The sequence below is a fragment of the Cuculus canorus genome, chromosome 4, assembly GCF_017976375.1.
Source record: "Cuculus canorus isolate bCucCan1 chromosome 4, bCucCan1.pri, whole genome shotgun sequence".
In the NCBI taxonomy this organism is placed as follows: domain Eukaryota; kingdom Metazoa; phylum Chordata; class Aves; order Cuculiformes; family Cuculidae; genus Cuculus; species Cuculus canorus.
Genome location: NC_071404.1, coordinates 56,699,783 through 56,721,653, shown reverse-complemented (window position 1 = coordinate 56,721,653; position 21,871 = coordinate 56,699,783). Strand labels below are relative to the sequence as shown.

The following is a 21,871-nucleotide window of genomic DNA, read 5'->3' as shown; positions in this document are numbered from 1 at the left end:
ACCAAGACAGCTGCTGTTTGGCTTCTGCTACTTCAATTCACTCATCAAAACTGTAAAAGCGTGAAGGTGAGTTGACATATGTTCTACTGAGCAGGCTACTGTCCAAGAACAGCCTGCTTCCTATGTGCTGAGCTGCTGGTAATTTGGGTGTAGACCGCAGCTTCACTTCCACAGTCTTCTGTGGGTGAATCTGAGCAAGAAAAAAACCTGGAAGAAATTGCCTCGCTCTTTGCCACCTCTTTACTTTAAGGAGCAGCTGGTACCTATAGCAAGTTGTAAGCACTGTTAGTCAAAATCCTGTCATGTTTTTTTTACAGAAGGCAAATGACTGGCATTTTCCTTTAACAGGACAACTGACTTGGTCACCAGATTTGTCTGGGCTTGTCACAGCTGTTTAGGTATCCAGGGAGAGGCCCAAAACAGCACCAACCCTGATTCTCCTGGGCAAGTGCGGTAAAGTGTTTCCACTTGGGGCTATATAAGCTTCTCTGGAGCCCTCTTTGCCATACCAAGGCCCAGAGGTAGGCAGAGCCTGTACCCCAGGATTTCTGTACATTACAGCCATCTTTTCCATGTCTCTGGCTTTCCCTTTGAATAGCATTGCAAGATGAGGGGAAGAGAAGTGGTTTTTCATACTTCTGTCCTTCCATCCTTCTGTAGAGCTTTCTGACAGCTGTGCCGAATCTCTCTCAGGGCTACCTATGGTGAGATGCTCTGTGGTCCAGCTCCCAGGGTATTTGGACAGGGAGTGGTTCTAGATGGTTCTCTTCTGCAGTACTTTTCCACCCAGAAGACCAAAGAGAAGGCAAGAAGGCCAGCACTGATGCTCACTGCATAGTGTCAGGGTTCAACACATGGAAACCTGGGAGCTCCAAGGCACCCCATCTCCCATCTTGGGAGAGGTTGATGTAATGGTCCTGCTGCCTTCTCCAGCCTCACAGCAGCAGAGAGACTTGGAACCAAGAGTCATTTCTTTATTGCCCGTACTTCTGCAGTAGAATGAGTTGCAGCAGTGGGACTCATCTGCCTTCTCTGCCTGAATTTGCTGTCTTTTTCTTGTATTTTCTTAGAGATAACAGATTTTGCCCTCTCAAAATCACTGAAACTATACATACAGTATATTTGGGCTACGTAACAGCTGCTTTTCTATATGCCAGAGAGTTTTACCACTGTATTAGAAAGAGGCTGAGATTTCCAGTAATATTTTTAAATTTTATTTTTTCCTAAGAAAAGAGAAAGTAAGTAAAGTATGTCTTGTTCACAGTAATGGCTGCCACAAATAATTCTTTCAGGAAGATTTAGAAATAAGACAAAAATAACCAAGACAACTCCTACACCAAGCTACAGAATCCCGACTAATAACATTGAAAAAGAAGATGGTAATATCAATTTCTTGTGCACTGGCAGTTAAATTTAAAAAATCAGCGGAGACAGAAGCTTAACTGGCCTTTCCATAGTAGCAGAATGCAAAGCTAAATCCCAAATGTAGAGTTTTTACAGGTATAAATATAGGGCATGATTTTCATAGAATGTTAAAATCACTGCTTAATTCCCTTTCCTTCAGGAGAAAGGTCTTATGAGGCGCACTTGGAAAGGAATCCCTGAGTATAGTAGATACACTTCCATGTGAAACAATAAGTAGCTTTCCAGAGCGGCATGTGGAAGGAGTGAGACTGACTTGATCAGGGAGGACCCCAGCTCTGCCATCGCTTCTGCTTTTTTTCAGCTTTAAACCTTTGTCCTGTTCATTCAGTCAAATTAATTTCAAAATATAAAGCTATTCTTGCACACAAGTACTGGCAAGATCTGGGATCAGCAAGTACATAAACATTGCTCTAGCAGTGGTGTCCTAAATATTTGTATTAAAAACATTAGGCCTTGGTCCTCTAGGGTACCTAGATGAGAAATTCACATTGCTAATGTGAGGATCTGAGAGCTCAGAATGAGTTCCTGGTATTTTTAACAAAGTAAGAGTTTAAGAACCTGACTGTTCTAGCCATGCTTTTATTTCCTCCTTATTTGATTTTAGCCATTCAATGTTGTTCTTCACCTGCTCAATTGACTGACTCCTGGGCAATTCTCCTGCCCCAGCATTAGGATATTTCTCAAAGAAATATTCCATCTGGAAAAGAGAGAGGAAAAGAATTTAGATGAAGCAAATAACACTTCTATTGGACAAGTGGCTTTCTACAGGGAGCTGCTCAAGGGCAGTTTTAGCTGGGAGAGATATTTAAGGTCAGGCTAGTAGCACTGGGGGAGTTTTACAGTAGCTCATACTCCTTTGCACATTTTGAGGATAAAAAGTCAAGTTGCCTGGTCAGTTGATCGTTAAATATATTAACTTAAAACTAAGAGAAGGGCTGTCACCATACCTCCCAAAGCTGGAGCTCAGTGTTGAAGTTTTGCGTGATAGTTACTATTCGACCAAGATTTCTGTCATTGATAGTGAATCTAGAAAAATAATTTAATAAATTATGTTTGATGCAGAACTGTTAGAAAGGAAAAGGCCCAAGTAATTATTTGAAGCTTGAACTTCTAACTATGCTACAATAAAACAGATAGATATAATTCCATTGAATATGCTTTCAGTTATGAAAAGGTCAATGATTATAGCCGTCTAGTGAAAATATAGAAAAACATGGCAGGTAACAAGATACGCAAATAGATGCAGACCTTAACTTTCAAATGAGTTCATCAGCATACCTGTCAACTAATTGCTGCCAGTTAAGTCGTATCCAGTCCCAGGCCATTGTTTTCCCATAGGTGTTATAGGAGATATATCTCAGGACTGTGAACACATCTTGGCTCTTGATGAGGCTGGTATTGGAAACAGATTTCAGATACCTAAGGGAAATGTCATAAGAGTCAATGAGAGACTTTCATGAAAGACCATGGAAAACAGATAAGTGTACTTCTACTTCTAGTGTAGACTTAACTGATGATGACAACTATGAGAAATAATGCAGTACTAATATCTGTATTTCTCAGCTATTTGCCACAACAGTCTACGTCTCATTTCAAAGCATGAATGTTATTTTTGTCTTCAGCATTTTGAAGGTGAAGTACACCAATCTAAAACATAAGTATCTGTTGACAGCTGTGTCAAGAGATAATTGTATTGAAAGAAATCTAAGCAGTTAGACATTTCTTGAGAAAGTAAGTAGGGTTTATATCTCTAAATTACTTGAAAACAGCCCAAACCCATTATTAGTCAAGTACTGAAAACAAGATTGGATCAGTCAGTAGGCCAGCCTGTTTAGCCAAGTCCCAAAAAAGTAGTAGTTTGAGCTTTAAAGATCTTATAGGGACCATGAGTACACATACAGATGGCTTGCTAAAACTGAAATCTCTGCTGTTTGTTCTGAAACTCTTATCCACAAAAAATTAAAATTAAAATTCATTTAGACATAGCACGCCTGCAAGTGCTGCAGTTATAGTTCCAGTTACCGCACAAATGGTTTTGACTGACAGAGTAGGGGGATCCCTCAGCACCCACATTTGCAGGGACATGAGTAGCATGGTCACAGCTTCACAGCAGCAGCTGTGGAAGAACACTTTCAAGCTGTTGTTTGCCGGGGTTAAAGACTGTCTTTTTTTTCCTGTATGTAAGGGACAATTTTCTCAATCTCTTTGCTCTTTCCCCTTTCCTTGTTATTTTAATAGTAAATTAAGTGACAAGTTTTCCCAGCTTTAGGGGGAATTTTTTATTTTCTGCAAGTATAGGCCGATCTAACTAATTAATTAATGTGTTAAGCATGTCAGATTATGGCTGTTGTGGTCACAAGAATTTAAGAATACAGCTGCCTCCTGCCATTACTTTAATTACTCTAATTCTTATATTTACTCTTGCTGAACCTCCTATAGTTCCTTGTTTTATCTTGTTTAAATTTGGAGGTCTTCCAAAAGGGCATAGACTGTTCCATCTTATGACATTGAGTCAGGGCTCCAACAAAATGGTGAATAGCCCTGGTGAGGATGTTTGCCTGTATCTCGTGGTACAACTACATGCAAAGCTATCAGAAAGCTTAAAGGAGCTGGTGTGTCTACACAGGAGCAGCAGCCTGGGGAGATACTTGCCCAATCTGACAGCTGGACCAGCCTGAGCGGTATTCAGACTCCCCATCACTGCCGTGGCAGCATGGATATGTAATTTCTGTTTCTAGCTCAAGTACCTTTGCACAGCTCTTCAGCCTTCATAGGGCTGTTAGTAAAAATTGCTCAAAGTTTGTTGCCTAATTTTTGTACTATAAGGCAGGCTTCAAGCCTAAGCAAATTCCCTCTGTATCCAGTGGTGGGTGACTATCAAGACCCAAAAGCAATTCTTTCAATTTATCTTATGTCCCTTTCCTGGTCTGGAATTAACAGTGCTCTGGGGGCCCTGCCTCCCTTTACATAGAGAAAACATAGAAGACTAATTTTCTTCTGATGCTGGAGGCTGTTGATTGTGTGCAGAAACTAGCATGAGTTCAATATCTTTCCACTGAAGGAGTAAGGCTTTTTTTTTACTATAGTACAGTCTCAGAAGATGATGTTAGACAAGCAGTCTTGAAAATGTACTACGTTCCTCACGCTGCAATCTGACAAAAATAACAGCACCGGAGAGAGGAGGGGGTAGTGAGCAAATGGTGACCAATTGCCTCTGTAAGGAAAGAAAAATCTTTGTGTTTTTAAATCACCTGTCCAAAAGGGTGATGTCACTCACTGATGCTAGGCCGTACAACAGCTTTTCTTTTTCTTGTGCTAATGAAGTTTCTTGGTATTTCTCAAACATGTAATTCCATGATGACCCATTCCCTGAGTTCTGCATCCCATAGCGATATACCAGGAGTCGGAGATTTGGAGGAATACTAAAACAAAGAAACAGTATTTGATTATTCTTCCCTCTTTCCCGCTTGAGATCAGTGACCAAGTCAAATGCTGTGTTCTTCACGAGCCACAAAAAGCCATAAGCACTCACCGCTCTCCTTGTAGCCATTCCTCAAATAGTTGAGAAGCATTGTTCAAAGATTCTGTGTCATCCATACTGCAAGCAAAGTCTAGAACGGATGTACGAAGAAGCCTTTAAAAGATAGAGGAAGAGAGATATTTTCCTACTGTTTAGGTTTCTTTGAATCCATCAATAATATGAGAAGGCAAAAGAAGATTGTTCAACCTCTCCAAATGGTCTCCAGAATCATTCCATTGCAGTTGATCCACAACGGGTTTTACCAGGGAGCGAAAGTATTCCTGAGGTAGAAAAAGGGGTTTGGTTACTTGTGCAGATTTCTTTAAACAATAATATATTTTGTTCATAGTTTATTCTTCTTCATTTTTCCCAGAACTAGCATATTTTAAACAAAAAGTAGCACAGGCACTCCCACGCACAAGCTTTCCAGTTCATCAGAGCATGCCAAGCCTGAATGCTTATAACACTGATGTGCAGGTAGAACAAAGCCAACCTGCTTGTCTCCAGCCTCATCTGTGCTGCCAAATGAAAGTTGGGTTACAGCAAGGACACACCGCCACAACTGTTTTCCAGAGGTAATGTTGAGTTCAGGATATACTTATTTTAGTGACTATTAAATCATATTCAGCATATTAGGTCAACTAACAAACCTGCTCACTGCCACATTAAGATATAGCCACCCTTCCTGATAGGGAGAGGTGCCAGAGATTTTTCTGCCCTATACATACTTCTTTATTGGATGCAGGACAGCCTCGACTAACAAATGTCTGTACTGTGACTTATGGTGATGGATTATATGAATAATCAGGCATAATTTCTTTCCTCCAACTGCATAGTCCTAAACGGAGTAACAAGGTAATTCAGAGATCAGCACTAATCAGCTTTCAGCACTTTTAGAAAGTCCAGTAACAAAAAGTAAACACTGATAGCTCAGCAACATTGGAAATGATTTGAAATTCAATATTATTGATGTTACAGATCCTGAACTGTCAGAATCAGTGGTACCATGCAGGAATGGGGTTTTTTCCTTCATCACCTGAAACCGCGGATAGAGATTTGTATCATCTTCAAGCATGTCTGCGAGGTAAGTCACAGATGAAATAACTCTGTGCCAAGGTAAATAGTCTGTTTCATTTTTTAGGTATTTTGTGAGCTCCAGGGGAACAGAGTAATTCACGAGTCCAGCTCTGTGGAAGGAGAAAACATAACTCCTGTTATTTTAATGAATTTGAAGAACTTGCTTCTTTAAAGATATTAGAACACTATTTACTTTAGAAGGTCTGAAATAATAAATTTTGTGAGGCAGAAAATAGAATGGAATGTAATTGGGAGGTGCTTTCCAAAGAGAACACTGAGGATCGCTGTCGGTCAATGTCTAACTGCAGGAGCTTTCACTGCTGTTAGGAGGCTGCTTACATTGCGCAGCAGCCCAGTGTGCCCAGAAGTGTGTAGTCTTCAGTGGAATATATTAACTCCCGTCACACAAAAAAGTAATTGATGGTTCTGGAGACACCTTGAAAGACTGAGGAGATTTAGACTTACAGGCTGTCACAGAAGGTGGCCTAAAATTTATCCATGTCAGCATGGCTGGGTACAAGAGTTAGAAGTTTCCAAGTAAGTTTCTAAACAAGATAGCTGAGGTGGTGACTTCCTAGTACCATGCTATGCATTGTAGGCATAGCTCTGATTTTCTGGACACCTAACTTCTTCCAGAGGGCTTCTACTATTCTTACTTACACTGCAAAACCACCCCTTTCTAAGACCTGTGCAATTAAAGCCCTCTTTTTTCCTTCCACTGAGCAGGACAGATTTCTCTTGACCTCATTGGTACTGCAAGTTTCCAATGCATGCTTGAATTTGCCCCTTTTGAAGGACAACATAAGCCAATAAAAAATTCAGTCTTGTAAAAAATTCAGAAATTTTCTTTCGTCCAAATAAGTTGAGTTAATTCTAATTAATAGGCAACAGAAAGTAGAAAAACTTGGATTGAAGTCCCTGCAGGAGATTGGTTTACCTTGCTAAAGAAAAGGCATCATCCAAAATCCCTGCGCGATCAGCAGCTGAAAAGCCCTGTGTGAAAAGAGGGAGTAGTGATCAAGAATTTACAGACTATTTGCAGAAAAAAACAGCCTCTACAGTCCTCTCTAAGTGACCCACCAGACAGGTTAATGTTATGACACTCACTTTGTGGTTGCTGACCAGAAGATTTCTTAAGTTGTCCCAGTTTTGACTATCATAATTCACTCGATAGAATCCAATGTGGTCTGGATTAACGTTTGTAAAAGAATTAGGGGTTGATGCTATTACAATTCCTGCAAAACAAACAAACAGTGATTGATTTGTGCATCTTCTATGACACAGAATTCACTGGAGATTCCTTGACTCCAAAGGTGTTATTTGGTTTGAATGGATATCAAAATAAGATCCAAACCTTAATTTTCTTTGTTTTATAAGTGGCTGTGAGTAAAGATGAGTTGTTACAGACTTTAATGAATACCAGCACTTGTCTTGGAATAGTGAATTGTGGTAATTACTTGGGCCACCTAGTTTGTTGAATTCAAAATGGAGATCATTGTGATTAGGGTGCAGGTGGTAAAAATTAATGTCACTGAGAAAGTAAAAAATTCCTGAGAAAATGTTCTTGCAAATACCTTTCTTAAAAGGTCTTTCACCTTCATGTTTACCATTAGTTTTAAAGTTCTCTTATTTTATCCTCTCTTTGTTTCATTTTTAGTTTATATCAAATAACTTTTTAAGGACTTTCTTCCCTATACTCTTCTCTGATTCAATTCTTGTATCTAGAGGTAAAGGAATTACAAAATAGGCTGAGACTTCACTCAAGCACTTGTGTTTAAGGACATTGAAAAGCTTTATCCATTCACTACTCTTAAAAGAGCAGGGGAAGTTTACCTGCGGAATCTGATGTGTTGTAGAAAGTATAGTTTGTTGAATGCCCAGCTCTCCATTTCACAGGTATATTCCACTGGTAACTGAAATTATTTACAGAGAAAGAAAATTTAATTATGTTTAAAACCAAATGCTGAAAATAAGTTCAATGCTTACGTCTTGTTTTATGAAGCCAACTGTGTGCTTATTTACATACGTATTTACCAAATATCTCTTGTAACAAAGCACAGCATTATACCAATGGTTGTTGTTTAAGTTGTAAAGACGTTTCTGTGTTCAGGCAACAAAATGTCAGGTATCAGTGTGGTATGATTGGGGCAGTTATGTTTCCTGAAAAGCCAAATAAATAGAGTGACTTGTCTGAGCATGTTCGTGATTTAGAGATAGGGAACAGCAGCAGCCTGTCTTAATACTTTGTACTTACCAGTAGTTCTCTAAATGCATCTGGTGGACTGAGCAAGGAACTGGAGTAAGATTTTGTCCAGTATCTGATGTGGATCTATTAGTCAAGTTAATATGGTGTAGTGTTAATTATGAGCCTAAAGTTAAGTCTCGATCTGGTTCTTTTTTTTTTTTTTCAAATCGGTGGAACTTTTAGGACCATGTCCTTCTGAACGCAATCTTCACCTCTTGGTGACTCTATGCTGGAGAGCATAATAACTACCCATACTCAGAGAGAGGTCACATGAACTAATTTCCATTGTTTTAAACTCTGTAACTTATTACCACAGCTCTGGAATACACAGCCCCACTAAGCAGTAACTTCCTGTTGCGTGAGATAATAATCTAGCAGGGCAAAAGGCAATTCATTTAGTTAAAGATGATTATATGGCGATGGTTGGTGTCACTATCAATGTTGATGTATCTAGGGCTTTGCACGGACACCAGTAAATCTTTAGAACGGTAACTTGAAATAAGTGGTTAAGTACTATGAAACCTTTTTTACAGTTGGGAAAACCAGAAGAGATTTAGCAACCACTGTCATACAGTTAATAGGACTTGTTGCCTTTTCTGGTCTATTTTCTTTCTCCTTAGACAACCTTGATTTCTCCACTGTAAAGCACCGGGAGTCAAAAGTGACCTTATCTCTTGCTCTCCAATTTCTTGAATTACTCCAGTGAGTAGGTGCAGGGTCTTCAGTCCAGGGTACGCCCAGGACAAAGCTGAGCCATTTGGGCCAGAAGTCAGCCATGGCCAAGGCTGTGACAGTCAGGGAAGTAGGGTGGCAGACCATCTTCTGAGTATACCTGCACAGCCACCTCCATGGGGCTGCTAAAATTATTAAGCCCTTTTGAGCAATTAACTGCTGTTTCATGTTAATATACTATAGGCCACCCCAGGGAAAGTTTTCTTCCATCTTAAGCCCCCCTGAGACCAGCACTACAGGAAAACCTGAGTAATCTTTACCACTCTGGATTATGCGAGCGTTCATTAACTGCCAGAAAATACCAAAATGAAGGTTTCTCTTGCTGACTCCAGGAAGAAAGATCAGCTATTGTTTTGTATCTTCTAAACAAAAATATCTTAACCGATTTATACACGTCTAGTTTTTACTCTTTCTCTTATGGAGCTTACTGCCGTAGAGTTTAGAGAGGTTACTCTTTGGTCAGAAACCTGAAAGAAAGCCCAGGATAGATTTTTTTTTTTTTTTAAATAAAAAGAACAACTGCTTTTGTCAACGCATTTAGTGAGGGGGATTTTATTTAGTTTTTTTTACATGTTCCTGAGATTACTTTTCCTGAGCAGGAGACACAATAGCTGTGTCATGTTAACTGTGCCTGTTGAGGACATGTTCCTGACATGCTATGCTATAGCTAACACATTTGCCTAGCAGCACCGTTTTAAGAACACGAGTTATTGACCTTCCATTTCTTTTGAACGCCATCACGCAGGAGAGGACTCTCTCAAGCCAAACAAGACTGAAACAAGCAAGCAGCTCAAGAGACTATCTCTGTGTGGTTCAGTGAATAAAGCATACACAAGGCCTGGAGTTTTCACTGCTTAAATCAAAACCCTGCACCAAGACATGAAATGCGCCAGTCCCAGGTGGGGTAGGATCACTTCAGGAACGTCCTCATCCTCATCTATGAGGATGGAAGATATTAATTTTCAGTGGGCTGACTTTTAGGCAAGGGAGTAAGTCTGTCCCAGAATAGATAATATCAGCATTATAATACACATTACTGCATTTCACTCCTAAGTCATTTATAAAAATTGCACACACAGAAATTATTTCCACTCTCACTTTGGGAATAGCAGGGGGCAGTGTGTAGCTCTGCTTCTTGACAGGTTAAGGTAGGAACAGTGCTGGGATTTTTACTCAAGAAATGACAAATAGCAATGTACTATAAGACCTGAGCCTGCTACCTTAAAGCACAGTGTACTAAGTCAACATTTTTAACAGAAAGAAGTATTTTGGCCCAAATAATCTGTAACACCAGCCTTCAGATGGCACAGTGCTGTAGTTTGCAGCTGGAATTGCTTCAAAAGCCTGCAAATTCTTCTGTTTAGGTTAGAAGAAAACAACATTGCAAATACACAGGCAATTATGTCATCCCAAATCTTTTCATACCTATCAAAAACTGCCAGTACCATGGGCCTTCTCATTGCTCAAAGTGGCCACTACTGTTTGTCCTTTTTTCTCCTTGTTCTTGCTATTTGTGTTAAAATAACTTGTAGAACCTAATGGAAAACTGCACTTGTGTAGATTTAGTTCCAGTTCATACAGGTAAGTTTTACTGGTTTAGTTGTATTGGGCTAGTTCAAGGAACAATACCTTCATAATATAGGTTAATTTGAATATCTTTCAATGAAATGTTAGCAAAGTTGTATTGCCTCAAAATTGGGGTTGATTAAGAATACACACAATACCAGCTTGGGACAGTTACTCAGCTGGTTAACACCAACATGCAGCCAAGTCATTTTTCTGTCCCCCAACTGGCAGGTAGTGTTCATCTCCCCTCAGGTTAATCATCTGTTAATTAACAAATATGTACCTCTACAGTATCCCATCTGCCTTGAATAGAGTGGTTTAATTTCTGCAGCTGTCTGTCTGCATAAGAGCCCAAGATGGCTAGCTTTGACTAGATAACTGGCTTCTAGACAGCAAAAATTAAACAATACCATCCTGAGATAAACAGGAAAAAAATAGCACTTTATCAGGATAAATATTTATACATGACTAGCTACATGTAGAGAAGACTGTATTATATGTGTAAATGGCTGTGATGTATGATAGATCCTATACCACGTAGGAAAAGGAATAAACTGTCGTAGTATGAAATACCTGGATCATGGTATCTGATTTCTGGACAGAGATAATTTTGAGTCGATTTTCCTTAGTCTGGCAGACTATAATTTGTGGTGGTTCAAAAGATGCATAGGAATAAGATCTGAATGATGCTGTCCAATTTTACTCGTCTGTGTTTGAGAAACAAACCCTGAGACAAAGGGCTGACGCTGTCCTAAATTTGCAATATTTGTATCTTAACTTCCTGTTGGTTTCTTTTTAAAAACAAATGCTGAGAGTAAGTTTATCAAGAATGGGTGTAACACTGCCTATTTGTAAGTGAATTGGAGAGAGTATTTGTATGATATTTCTACATGTTTTGGATAGACATTTACCACTGGAACTCACCCAAGATCAGAAGGAGGATAAGAAGCATTTGCATTGGGATCCAAGAGAAAACGTTTCTGTGTGAATACTGAGTTACTTCCCATCACCAAAACAGGGTAGCCCATCTGTCTAGTCCATGTATCCATGACTTCCTTCACAGGTTTATTACTTGCCTATGAGCAATGGGAGAAGGTTGCAGTGAAAATGTAAATTCAGTCCAAACAGGAAAAACCCAAATATCTCTGATATTGAGAGGAAAAAAAGCATAAAGAGGCAGAGGAAAGAGCAGATTCAGTAAAAAAAAATAATCCATTAAATCCTTTTATGGTGCCTGTCATTAAAAGAAGGAATGAGCTGGAAACTTAAACGTGGACAGAGAAAATGAGAAGTATGTGGCCAGGAGACTGTCCGGTAACATGCAAAAGGAACACTGAGAAACTTTTGAAGCCTCTTCCATGCTCTAATCTATCACAATTTTTATTGAGGAAATAACCAAACTGGACAGAAAAGATATAAAGAGACTTTTCAAAGCCAGAAGCCTCCTTGCAGCATACCCTATTTTGAGTGTGAAGGAGGAGCCAGTACGAACCACCAGCAGCTGCACTAACGCAAAATTTGATCCTTTATGTAGACTGTGAACTTCTGTCCTAGAGACTGCAGCTGGTAGGTTTATGTGAAAATGCAGAACACCAGAGAGAGTGAGCAGGAAGAAGTCTGGGACCAAGGAGAAGATGGAAACTTGAAAGGAGACACAAAAGCATGCCTTAGGCTGTGTGAGTGTCAGCAGTGGTAGAAGGAAAGATTATCAGAGGAAGAATGTGGTAGTATGCAAGTGGGCTTTTGCGGGTAATGAAGTAGATGGAATGAAAACAGCCTACCCTTAACGAAAAGGAAAGATCAGACAATGATGGCACAGAGAATGACCCAACTGGGACTCAGAAGTGAGAAATGGAGATAAGCACCAAAACTACTCTTGAGAGCTTTCAAAGAGTTCAGCCTGGTTAGAATGAAGGTAGAGTATGGGGTGCATGTGTGATGGATGAGGGGTATTTTCACCTATGAAATGAGTTTGAGTTGTGAGGGGAATGTTTCAGTAGCAGATTGTTTGTTAGCAAGGCCTACTTTCTTGTTTCTTATTCCACTCCCACAATCTTGTGCCAAAAAAAAAAAAAAAAAAAGAGGAAATAATACATATTTGCTAGAAATTAGATGTGTTGGAATATACTGGGAGGCTGCCTAACTTGTGATCCCTCATTGACAGAAAAGCTACAGAATAGAAAAAGCTTGGGAAACTGAAAGGAGTGGGTGAGATATGAAAAATTTATTAGCAAAGGTTTTGGTTGCTGCAAAACATACCTCTTCGAGAGCTTCCCAAAATTGTTCTGTCTTGGCATTCTGGAAATGGTATTTCTTCAGATAAGTCTAAAGAGAGGTAGAAGACCATGAAAATACTACCTGGTCTTTCTCTGGTAGTTTGTTTTTTTTTTTTTTTCTTCTTTCTTTTCTATTAAAACAATACACATATTCAGTTGTACAGAAATACAAAAGAGTACAGAGAGTACAGATCACTTGTACAGAGCATTTATCTATGGGTGGTAGTACTCTGAGTGGGAGGTTAAATAGATCAAAATTCAGCTGTTGACGTTCCTTTGCTTTCCAATGCATCCTCTGATACTAAAAATCAGCATTTTCCAGTGTGACTTGTTAGTATGAAATAATTTGATACTTGAAGAGTTCTCTGCGTTTTGTTTGCGTGGACATCAGCATAACCTGTTGCAAATTTCTGATGATGTAAGAGGTTGTTCAGAAGGAGGAGGATGTTTTAGGATATTTCATTAGCTGTGGAGTCAGAGTGGAGGTAGGAAAGTCTAGTCAGCAGTGAGTTGTGATCAAAATTACTATTGAAAGGAATATTGGTTTTCAGCTAAGTGTTTGCAGCTCCTAAACACTATTCCTAAGCTATGTCTTACCTGGCTGCTTAACAAGTGCTTTCCTGCTCTGTTAATCTGGATCCTAGTGATGTTTAGTCAGTAGGTGGTGCTGTTTGTTTCACAGTTAGCCACAGCTACCTACTTTACCGTTCTTGAAGGCTCTGAATAGAGGGGAAGTGGTGGTCTCTTCAGGACAAGGTGGCTGTATTTTTTCATCTTGTGCAATTATCCAATTGAATATATCAAAGGAAAAACAAAAGAAAATGCAATTGTCTTGTAGGGGTCCATAAATGTGCTCTCCTGGATGGAGGTAGGTAAGGACAAATGTGGTAAACCTGTGCTGTAACTCTTCAGAGACAACAGATGTCAGTTCAAAGGAAAGGGCAGATAACCTTTCTCTTTCTAGGAGGGCTCCATTCTCACATTTTTAACTTTCTGTAATTTTGTAATATCACATTTTTTTTCTCCATGAGAAAGGACTGTGAACTGTGCAATATCTCCCTTTTCTACTCCCTAAAGCCTACCTCAGCTCTCTAGGGCTGGTGCCCCTGCATCAGGGCACGGATATGTTTACACCTGTAAGAGTGTCCTTACATAGTGGGCTTTGGTGGGCTGGAGGATTGTGGCTCTGTGAAGCTGCAGACATGCTTTATAGCTGAACGAGAGGATCCTAGTTGGCAAGAAGAAAGCAGTGGGTGAAGGAGGTTTCTCCTCTAAAAGCTGCCATGAATTTAAATCCTCACTGGCAGGCTATCAAACCTTAATGCAGTTCACTTTCCTGCTTCTGTAGGAGCATGAGACTTCTTCCCCTTGACTTTGTCCACTTAGTACTGAAATTCATTATATACTTTTGCTACTGATGCTGGAATCTCTGATATTCATTTTTTGAATAATGGCCTTACTACTATCACTTGAGGATGTGCTGCGTTTCTGGCATGTTTTGGTGCCATACTTACCTGACAGCCTTTCCGGAAGAGTTCTGGTGTAAGCCAGTCTTGGAGCATTCTGAGGATCGATGCACCCTGAGGACAAAGGGAAAGGGGAGAAAGTCATTCCATGCTGCTCAAACACTGGATTTCTGTTCACCTAAAAAATAATACGTGAATGAATAATTTATAAAGTAAAAATAGAAACCATCCATCTGACTATGGAAGTGTTTTTACTGATTCCTTTGCGGCGTGGCATGCCTGCCTGCCTGAGCTTAATTCTGGATATGAGACCTGGTCTTCAGCTGTGATCAAATGCCCACTTCTAAGTTCAGCTATGCCACTGGAAGGACGTCCAAGCCCTGTTGCTGGGGGTTACTGTCCTGTCACTCCACCTGTTTGTGAGCAAGGCACCCTGTTTCACGTTGAACAGGACTGAGGTGAGGGCAGCTGGGGAACTAGCCCCGTCTGGCAGCACAAGCCTCATAGATGAAGTGACTTTGGCTGAATGCCCAGTAGAGAACTCCTAAAATACTTCACGTCTAGGGGTTTACATATTGAGTGAGCTTTGCTGAGGACTAGTGTAAGATCTTTGGCCTCTGAAAAAGGGTAGAATTGGTATCAGAGAAGTTACTTACTTGGGTGTCACAGAAAAAAAACAACAGTTAGGTCCTTGAAAGAAGAAAGAAACAAAGAGAAGACAGGAGAAAGAAGTAGGAGAATCACAATGGAACAAAGAACAATGTGGTCACAAATTGATGAAAAACAAAAACAATGCAAACACAATCTGAAGCACAGAATATTATTTTAGGATTAGCATGTTTTCATTTTCTGAACTAAATCGAAGGGCAGCTAAAATCCTAATGCTATAAATGATTTAAAAATCCAGTTGTCCCATAAAGTCAGAATGCTATCTGAATTCTCTGTAAATCCTGTCTCCTCTATTTATGTGTCTGAGAATAACTTGGCTGCACAAGTCGCAGTGGAGGGACTGTTGCAAGAGATATGCCTCAGACTGCTCACCAGACTATTGGTGCAGAGTCAAGGGGGCCAGCAGATGATTCTTTTCTGATAAAGTAGTTCAATATATTTGCCATGAATTATGTTCAAAAATTATTAACTGAAATTTAGAACAAATATCCATTAGTGGTAATCATAAGGCTGCTTACGATTAATGGTGATCATGAAGCTACGTGTGTGCACTACAGTGTCTCAGTTCCTCAGTTTTGTCAGCCACTTCTGTGGTTTCAATACAGGATGGGGGATGATGTGACTGAGAGCAGCCCTGCGGAGAAGCACTTAGGGGTGCTCATTGAGGAAAAGCTTGACATGAGCCAGCAATATGTGCTCGCAGCCCAGAAGGCCAACCATATCCTTGGCTGCATCGAAAGAAGCTTAGCTAGCAGATAAAGGGAGGTGATTCTGCCCCTCTATTCTACTCTTGTGAGATCCCACCTGAAGTATGGTGTCCATTTCTGGAATCCTCAATATAAGAAAGATATGGAACTGTTGGAACAGGTCCAGAGGAGGGCTACAAAGGTGATCAGAGGGCTGGAGCACCTCCTACACAAGGACAGGCTGAGAGAGTTGGGGTTGTTCAGCCTATAGAAGGCTCCGAGGAGACCTTATAGCGACCTTCCTTACCTGAAGGGGGCCTGCAAGAAAGCTGGGGAGAGATTTTTTACAAGGGCATGGAGTAATAGGGAGAGGGGGCATGGATTTAAATTGGAGAGGGGAAGATTTAGACTAGACACAAAGAAGAAATTCTTCGTGATGAAGGTGGTGGGACACTGGCACAGGTTTCCCAGGAAAGCTGTGGATGCCCCATTCCTGAAGGTGTTCAAGGCCAGGTTGGATGGGGCTTTGTGAAGCCTGGTTTATTTGGATGTCCCTGCCCATGGCAGAGGGTTGGAACTTGATGATCTTTATTGTCCCTTCCAACCTAAACCATTCTATGATTCTATGATTCTTATCTGGTATCAGCTTTTCCATTTATATTAAAGGTCAGAGTGGAAACACACACTTGTATACACACTTTGAGGGCAGTGAAGGTTTCTTTTGCTTTAAATTGCATCTTCTAGTGCTGCTTTTCAGTCTCTTCCCTTTATTCCTGTCCTTCCTCTATCACCCATGGTAGTGTGTGTTTGAGGAAAAACTCATGCTAACAAAATCACCAGTGTTTTCATAAATTTCCTTAACTATTTGGGGAGGTTTAAGAGAGTAACCTTGATTTGAATAGCCGATCTTGTCTGATGAGAATATGATGAAGTATTTTTATCAACACCCACATAACTTCTCCTAGAGAGTTGTAGGAATTGCCAAGTATAAGACAAGAGTGTATGTGGCAGAAATGTGGAATATTTAATCCTAAGCTTCTTTAGCTGGGAGGTTCCGAATACATGGGGATCCAAGAGCAATTTTGCAGCAGAACTTAATTTTAAGTATCTGTTTTTTGAAAAGGTAATCAATGTTTGTACTTCAAAGACAAAAAACCCCATGACTTTATACAATCTTTCACACTGAGAGAGAAGATTAAACTGAAAAATAGTTGAAATACAATTTATTTTTAAAAGCAGATTAAAAACATTATACACATTAATTGTGTAGTCATCAGCTTTACTCCAGCACACATTTCCTAGGCACATAATGCCCTGCTGTTAGAGGTTCCCTTACAAAATACAGCACAATTACTCCACAGACCCTTAGGCAATTCATTAGAGTTTTAGGGTTGTATAAACCCTGTAATTGCACTGGTAAAACTAACAGCATTCCAAATTATGCTTTATTTGTTTAATGATTAATAATATAGTGAGAAGGTTTTATTTATAAGAAGCACTAAAGAGAAGCCGAAATAAAGCCAACTCCCCCAAGTTAATTTTGTCACATATTTATACAAAAATACCAACAGTAATTTGAGCTAAATCTGCATGATGGCTTTCTCCTTCAAGCCAAATTATATTCCAAAGCAAATTATATCCCAAACAGTGCATAAGTCCTCAAGTATTTTCGATTAGAAAAAATTTGTTCGTCTAGCAATTATCTAGGCACAGAGAGATTAGTAACAGCTAGGATTTTTTCCTCCACTGTTTTTTCAGATCAACCAAAAATGTGTCTCTTTCTCATCAGCTTACCACTAAAATACATTTTTGTCCAGGCTATTTGATTTAGTTCTCTCTGTTTCCCGACTTTAGTTAGTTTGATTTAAGAATAGTGCTACACAATACAGGTTTTCACACAGTTTGTGAATTGACTGAGAGGCATTTATGATGCCATAAATACTGGTATTGCTGGATAGAGGATTTTACAATTGAAACCAGAAAACTTTATGGAAAAGAATGGATCAAGTCTAGCTAATAAAAGTAATATCTACGGCTACAGACTCCAGCACAGCTAAAGCTAAAGGCAATGCAATACATACTTTATGTTTAGCTAATAATGGGAGCTTGGAGGGAAAGCAACAAGTTGGACTTAGTAATGGTGGATTTTGTATGTTCAGTTGAGACTTGCTATGGCATCAGATACGAAACAATGACAGAGTCATACAAGAAGCTGTCAGTGCCAATGTGGTGTAGCAGGGTCAGAAGCAACATGGTTGGCCCAAGACTTAAGGGATTCTTCCAGTCAATTCCAGCTGACCCCTGAGAAAGAATTTATAGCACAGGTTCCCCGCAGTGACTGAGAAGGACAGCCTAAAGATGACCAAAAATCTTGTCAAATACCTAATGGGGTGTCCTTTACCACCTCCTAGGCTACAGACTACTGTACTGCAGGTCAGTCCTGAGCTCCACAACTCTGAGTGAAATGTGGAGCTAACTTATCACCCAATTTAGGGACAATGCCAGTAGAGGCTGAAGGTAGCCAATCTTTGCTATGGCTTCTTGGGTGGCTGGGATACTGTGGACAACATGAGAAAAAAAGTTAACTTTCCTGTTTTCACTGCTCTGTTCCCTACCTTGCTTCCTAAAAATGGAAGTTATACTGCCCTGAAGGTGTGAAGTAAGAGAAAGGACACCTGAACATCTGCCCTTGTATGATCTACCCTTGAATTAGATTATGAGGCTTGATATAAATGAGCTGCATCAGCATGAGGTGATGGGAGAAGGTAGTGCATAGGAGGTAGTTTAGGATTATTTCAAAACTGACAAATCTAGTGGCAGAATCTGCTGGCACTATGATTTCCCTTCTCTTCTGCATTCTGTGAACAGGTTTGCATGGCACATCATGGCTGGCTGGAACTCTGGCTGCACTGCTCCTCTCCCAGTCACTTTGACTGAATCATCACTGACAACAGTTGGTAATGTCCCAGAATAAAGATTCACACAGACAAGTAGCTTAGGAGTTATGATTTTGAGCTCCCCTGACTTTTACCTCCTCTCCCAGTCCTCCACTTTCTTTACATCCAAAGTCATGAGAGAAGTATATCCTACCTTACTGTAGGATATCCCATCGAACACAGAGGTGATTTCAGCTGGAGATGACACATTGACCACAATTGCATGGGAAGACAACAAAGAATCATCCTTCATTACAGGAAGAACATCATCAATTAAAACCTGTTCAAGCTGAGAAAGAGAAGTTGTTAGAATACAAACAAAGGCAGGACTATGTATCTAACTTCACAAAATAAATAGCTTGAACTGCATCTTCTCTAGGGGAAGGCAGTTGGAAATGGAATGAGATTTCTCTTCCTATACAAAAGGACTTCCAAACTCTTACTTCACCTCTGAGAGGGATATGTTTTTCCTTTAACTAAGATATATGACCTTTTGCAAATCGTGTTTTCCCATGTGCATCGTAACACTAAAAACTCCTCAGTAGGCAAAAAAGGAACCTGTATTGCCAATTTCAGTAGTCTGACAATATCTGCAAAGCATTATGGGCTTCTCTTGCAAAAGTGGAGCTGGGGAGGAAGGGAAGGAGGGAAGAAATAGGCAAGGTTCCCAATTCCAATGTTTGTAACTTTAAAAAAGATTATAATTTTTATTTTTTTTTGTTAAAATTTGATCTGCAGTCCAAATTCCCTTACTTCCTAATCAATAGTGTCCAAAAAAAGACTAAATTTCTATTCAGTTTTCCTCTTCTAATACTCACTAGGATGATAATACTGAAATGGCTCTAGATCTTAGGTAAACATGGTCACTAGATACAATTAAACAAAAATTTTGCTTATGTAGGTAGCACAACAGTTTTCCTATTTCAAAGTGTAAAAGAAGTGATCCAGGAATGATTTTGTTCTCAGCCTAACTTAACATGGATGAGAAGATATATTTATGGGGAACAGTGAGGGAGGCAGGGGAAGCCCTAAGTAGGCACTGCCTGCTTCTAATGTTGCTAGGCTCAGGAGCTAATAGATTTTGAAATCTGGGTCAACCTGTGCAAAACCTATCCTGCTTCCTTCCACTGATATATGTATTTTTTACTAGCCAGAAACTCATTATTCCTGGATGTCTGGGGGAAACACACAGGCTATGCACATCTTTTTGGATGGGGAAGAAGGACAGAGCAGGAAACCTCCCTTTATTCACACACTGCTACCATTCTTCTCAGTATAATGCATATTTAAGGCTACCCTCTTTGTCTACAACCCCCCTGAAGTGACTGGAGATGGTTTTGCGGCACACTTATGGGCTATCCACTGTCACTACCTATTTTTACATTGTTTCAGAGTAGAGATTATCTGAGCTGGAACATTTAAAACACTACTTAAGATGCTGGCAGCAGCTGAATGGAGGAGCCTGATATTCTCCTTGACAAACAGCCCGAGCTGTGGAGAGAGGCTCAGGTTCCCAACTCTCACCAGGTTGGATAACAATCCTAAGACAAGTGCTGTGACAAGACATTACAGCCCAATTAAATAAATAAAAGGGAATCTCCATCTTTCAGGGTTAGACCTTTAAACAACACTGCAAAATCGCTAAGGCCCTGTCCAGAATCCACCTAAGTATTATTTGGCATATTAATAACCAAACACTTGACTCACTTGTAAAAAACAATTACTCTTCTCTGCAGGCTAAAACATCACAAAGTTTACTTTGACTGTTTTCAGATCATAACATACATAGATGGAAAAGCTTATACCAACTTTTTCTTTATGTGGCACAGCACTACAATAGTTTTTCATAAATATACTTTGTCTTCATCATCCTTGTCTAATTTTTACTCCCTTCCCAAACACTCTTCCCAGCCCTGCCAATCCTCAGTAAGAAAGAAATAATTACCATTTGCCAATTTGGTTCTACAGCATCTACTCCCAGGAACTCAAAATAACTGGCAAAACCTTCGTTTAACCACAAGTCATCCCACCAGTCCATGGTCACAATATTTCCGAACCACTACAATTATAAACATTGAAAGATATAGGGTTAGCTAAATGGTAAACATACATTTCAGTTTCTAACATTTCTACATAGTGCATTCATTTGTTCATATTTCCTCTTTTTTTCCAAGCAAAAATTATCATAATTCCATGGTTTAAATAGGAATTCAGGCCTCAGTTTTTGATAAAACATCACTTTTATTATAAAATTACATATTACTGGGGAGATTGCTGATGACTCACGTGCCACTGAAAATATTTTTAGTCTCACTCTCTGACGATTTGCACTTGTAAGGATATGTTTTCAGACAGCTTTCACAGTGTATAGCTGTCCCTATTTGCTTGCCCCAAAGACACATCTGCACATGTAAATTAGTTCTTTTAAGACATTTTAGTCACATTTTCATAAGTTGGCTCACAGTCTGGACCTAAGCATCTAACTACTTGAGAAAAATTTAAAGTAAGTCATTATGGGACTTTTAAGCACTATCAGGGAACATTTTTAAAGCAATATTTTGCAATCAAATTGTAAGCACACCTAGAAAATCCCAAGATGGAGTTAACGACAGTATTTTCAGGATTAGAATTTTGTTATTATACATTTGAAGCACTGTAAAAATGAATCATGTCCTAAAACGTACCTGATGAACAAGCTCATGGGCCACCACAGCAGCTACTCTCTGTTTGTTGGAAGTGGCTGACTCATTGGGATCATAGAGCAGGTTTGTTTCTCTGTATGTGATCAGCCCCCAGTTCTCCATAGCACCTGTCCCAAAATCTGGAATAGCTATTTTATCTACATTGAAAAAAAAAGAGAACATGATTACTACTTTATGCTTTAAGCCACTTTGCTCGTCCTCTTTCTGTGTATTCACAGCCTGTTGTTTTGCTTGCCATTTGTGGGTCTGGCTTACTGCAGTGGACTGCAGCCTATAACCTAAGAAGCAGGAGGCTGGCCTATGGCAGCTGATAGCAAGTGCCCTGATTCTGCTGAGATCAGTAGAGCTAGGATCAGTTGAACTAGCTGAGGATCTGTCCTAAAAGGTGATGCTATGCCACCTCCTGGGAGTGTGCGTATCATGCATTACCTAATTTTGGCTCCAGAAATTAATAGTATTGTCAGGGGATGTGCCGTAGGCAGTAAACCTCCTGAAACTATCTGTAGCATAATGAGGCATGTCATTATTTGTCACGCTGTTGTATTAAAAATATTTATTGATGTGTTAACTG

General features: G+C 39.7%; 1 protein-coding gene across 1 annotated transcript in view; it reads right to left on the bottom strand.

Annotated features, from left to right (window-relative positions):
• Window positions 1-1,230: 1,230 nt before the first annotated feature.
• ENPEP (glutamyl aminopeptidase) overlaps window positions 1,231-21,871 on the bottom strand; it is a 35,220-nt gene continuing 14,579 nt past the window's right edge. The window contains exons 5-20 of the mRNA XM_009565003.2: window positions 21,283-21,437; window positions 20,544-20,657; window positions 18,753-18,887; window positions 14,356-14,421; window positions 12,825-12,890; window positions 11,490-11,641; window positions 7,856-7,935; window positions 7,130-7,257; window positions 6,960-7,015; window positions 5,982-6,132; window positions 5,153-5,226; window positions 4,958-5,059; window positions 4,677-4,847; window positions 2,704-2,844; window positions 2,373-2,451; window positions 1,231-2,122 (exon numbers count right to left, since the gene is read on the bottom strand). Of these exons, the coding sequence (XP_009563298.2) occupies window positions 1,976-2,122; window positions 2,373-2,451; window positions 2,704-2,844; window positions 4,677-4,847; window positions 4,958-5,059; window positions 5,153-5,226; window positions 5,982-6,132; window positions 6,960-7,015; window positions 7,130-7,257; window positions 7,856-7,935; window positions 11,490-11,641; window positions 12,825-12,890; window positions 14,356-14,421; window positions 18,753-18,887; window positions 20,544-20,657; window positions 21,283-21,437 (1,817 nt within the window). The 3' untranslated portion in view covers window positions 1,231-1,975. The remainder of the gene's footprint in view (window positions 2,123-2,372; window positions 2,452-2,703; window positions 2,845-4,676; window positions 4,848-4,957; window positions 5,060-5,152; window positions 5,227-5,981; window positions 6,133-6,959; window positions 7,016-7,129; window positions 7,258-7,855; window positions 7,936-11,489; window positions 11,642-12,824; window positions 12,891-14,355; window positions 14,422-18,752; window positions 18,888-20,543; window positions 20,658-21,282; window positions 21,438-21,871) is intronic.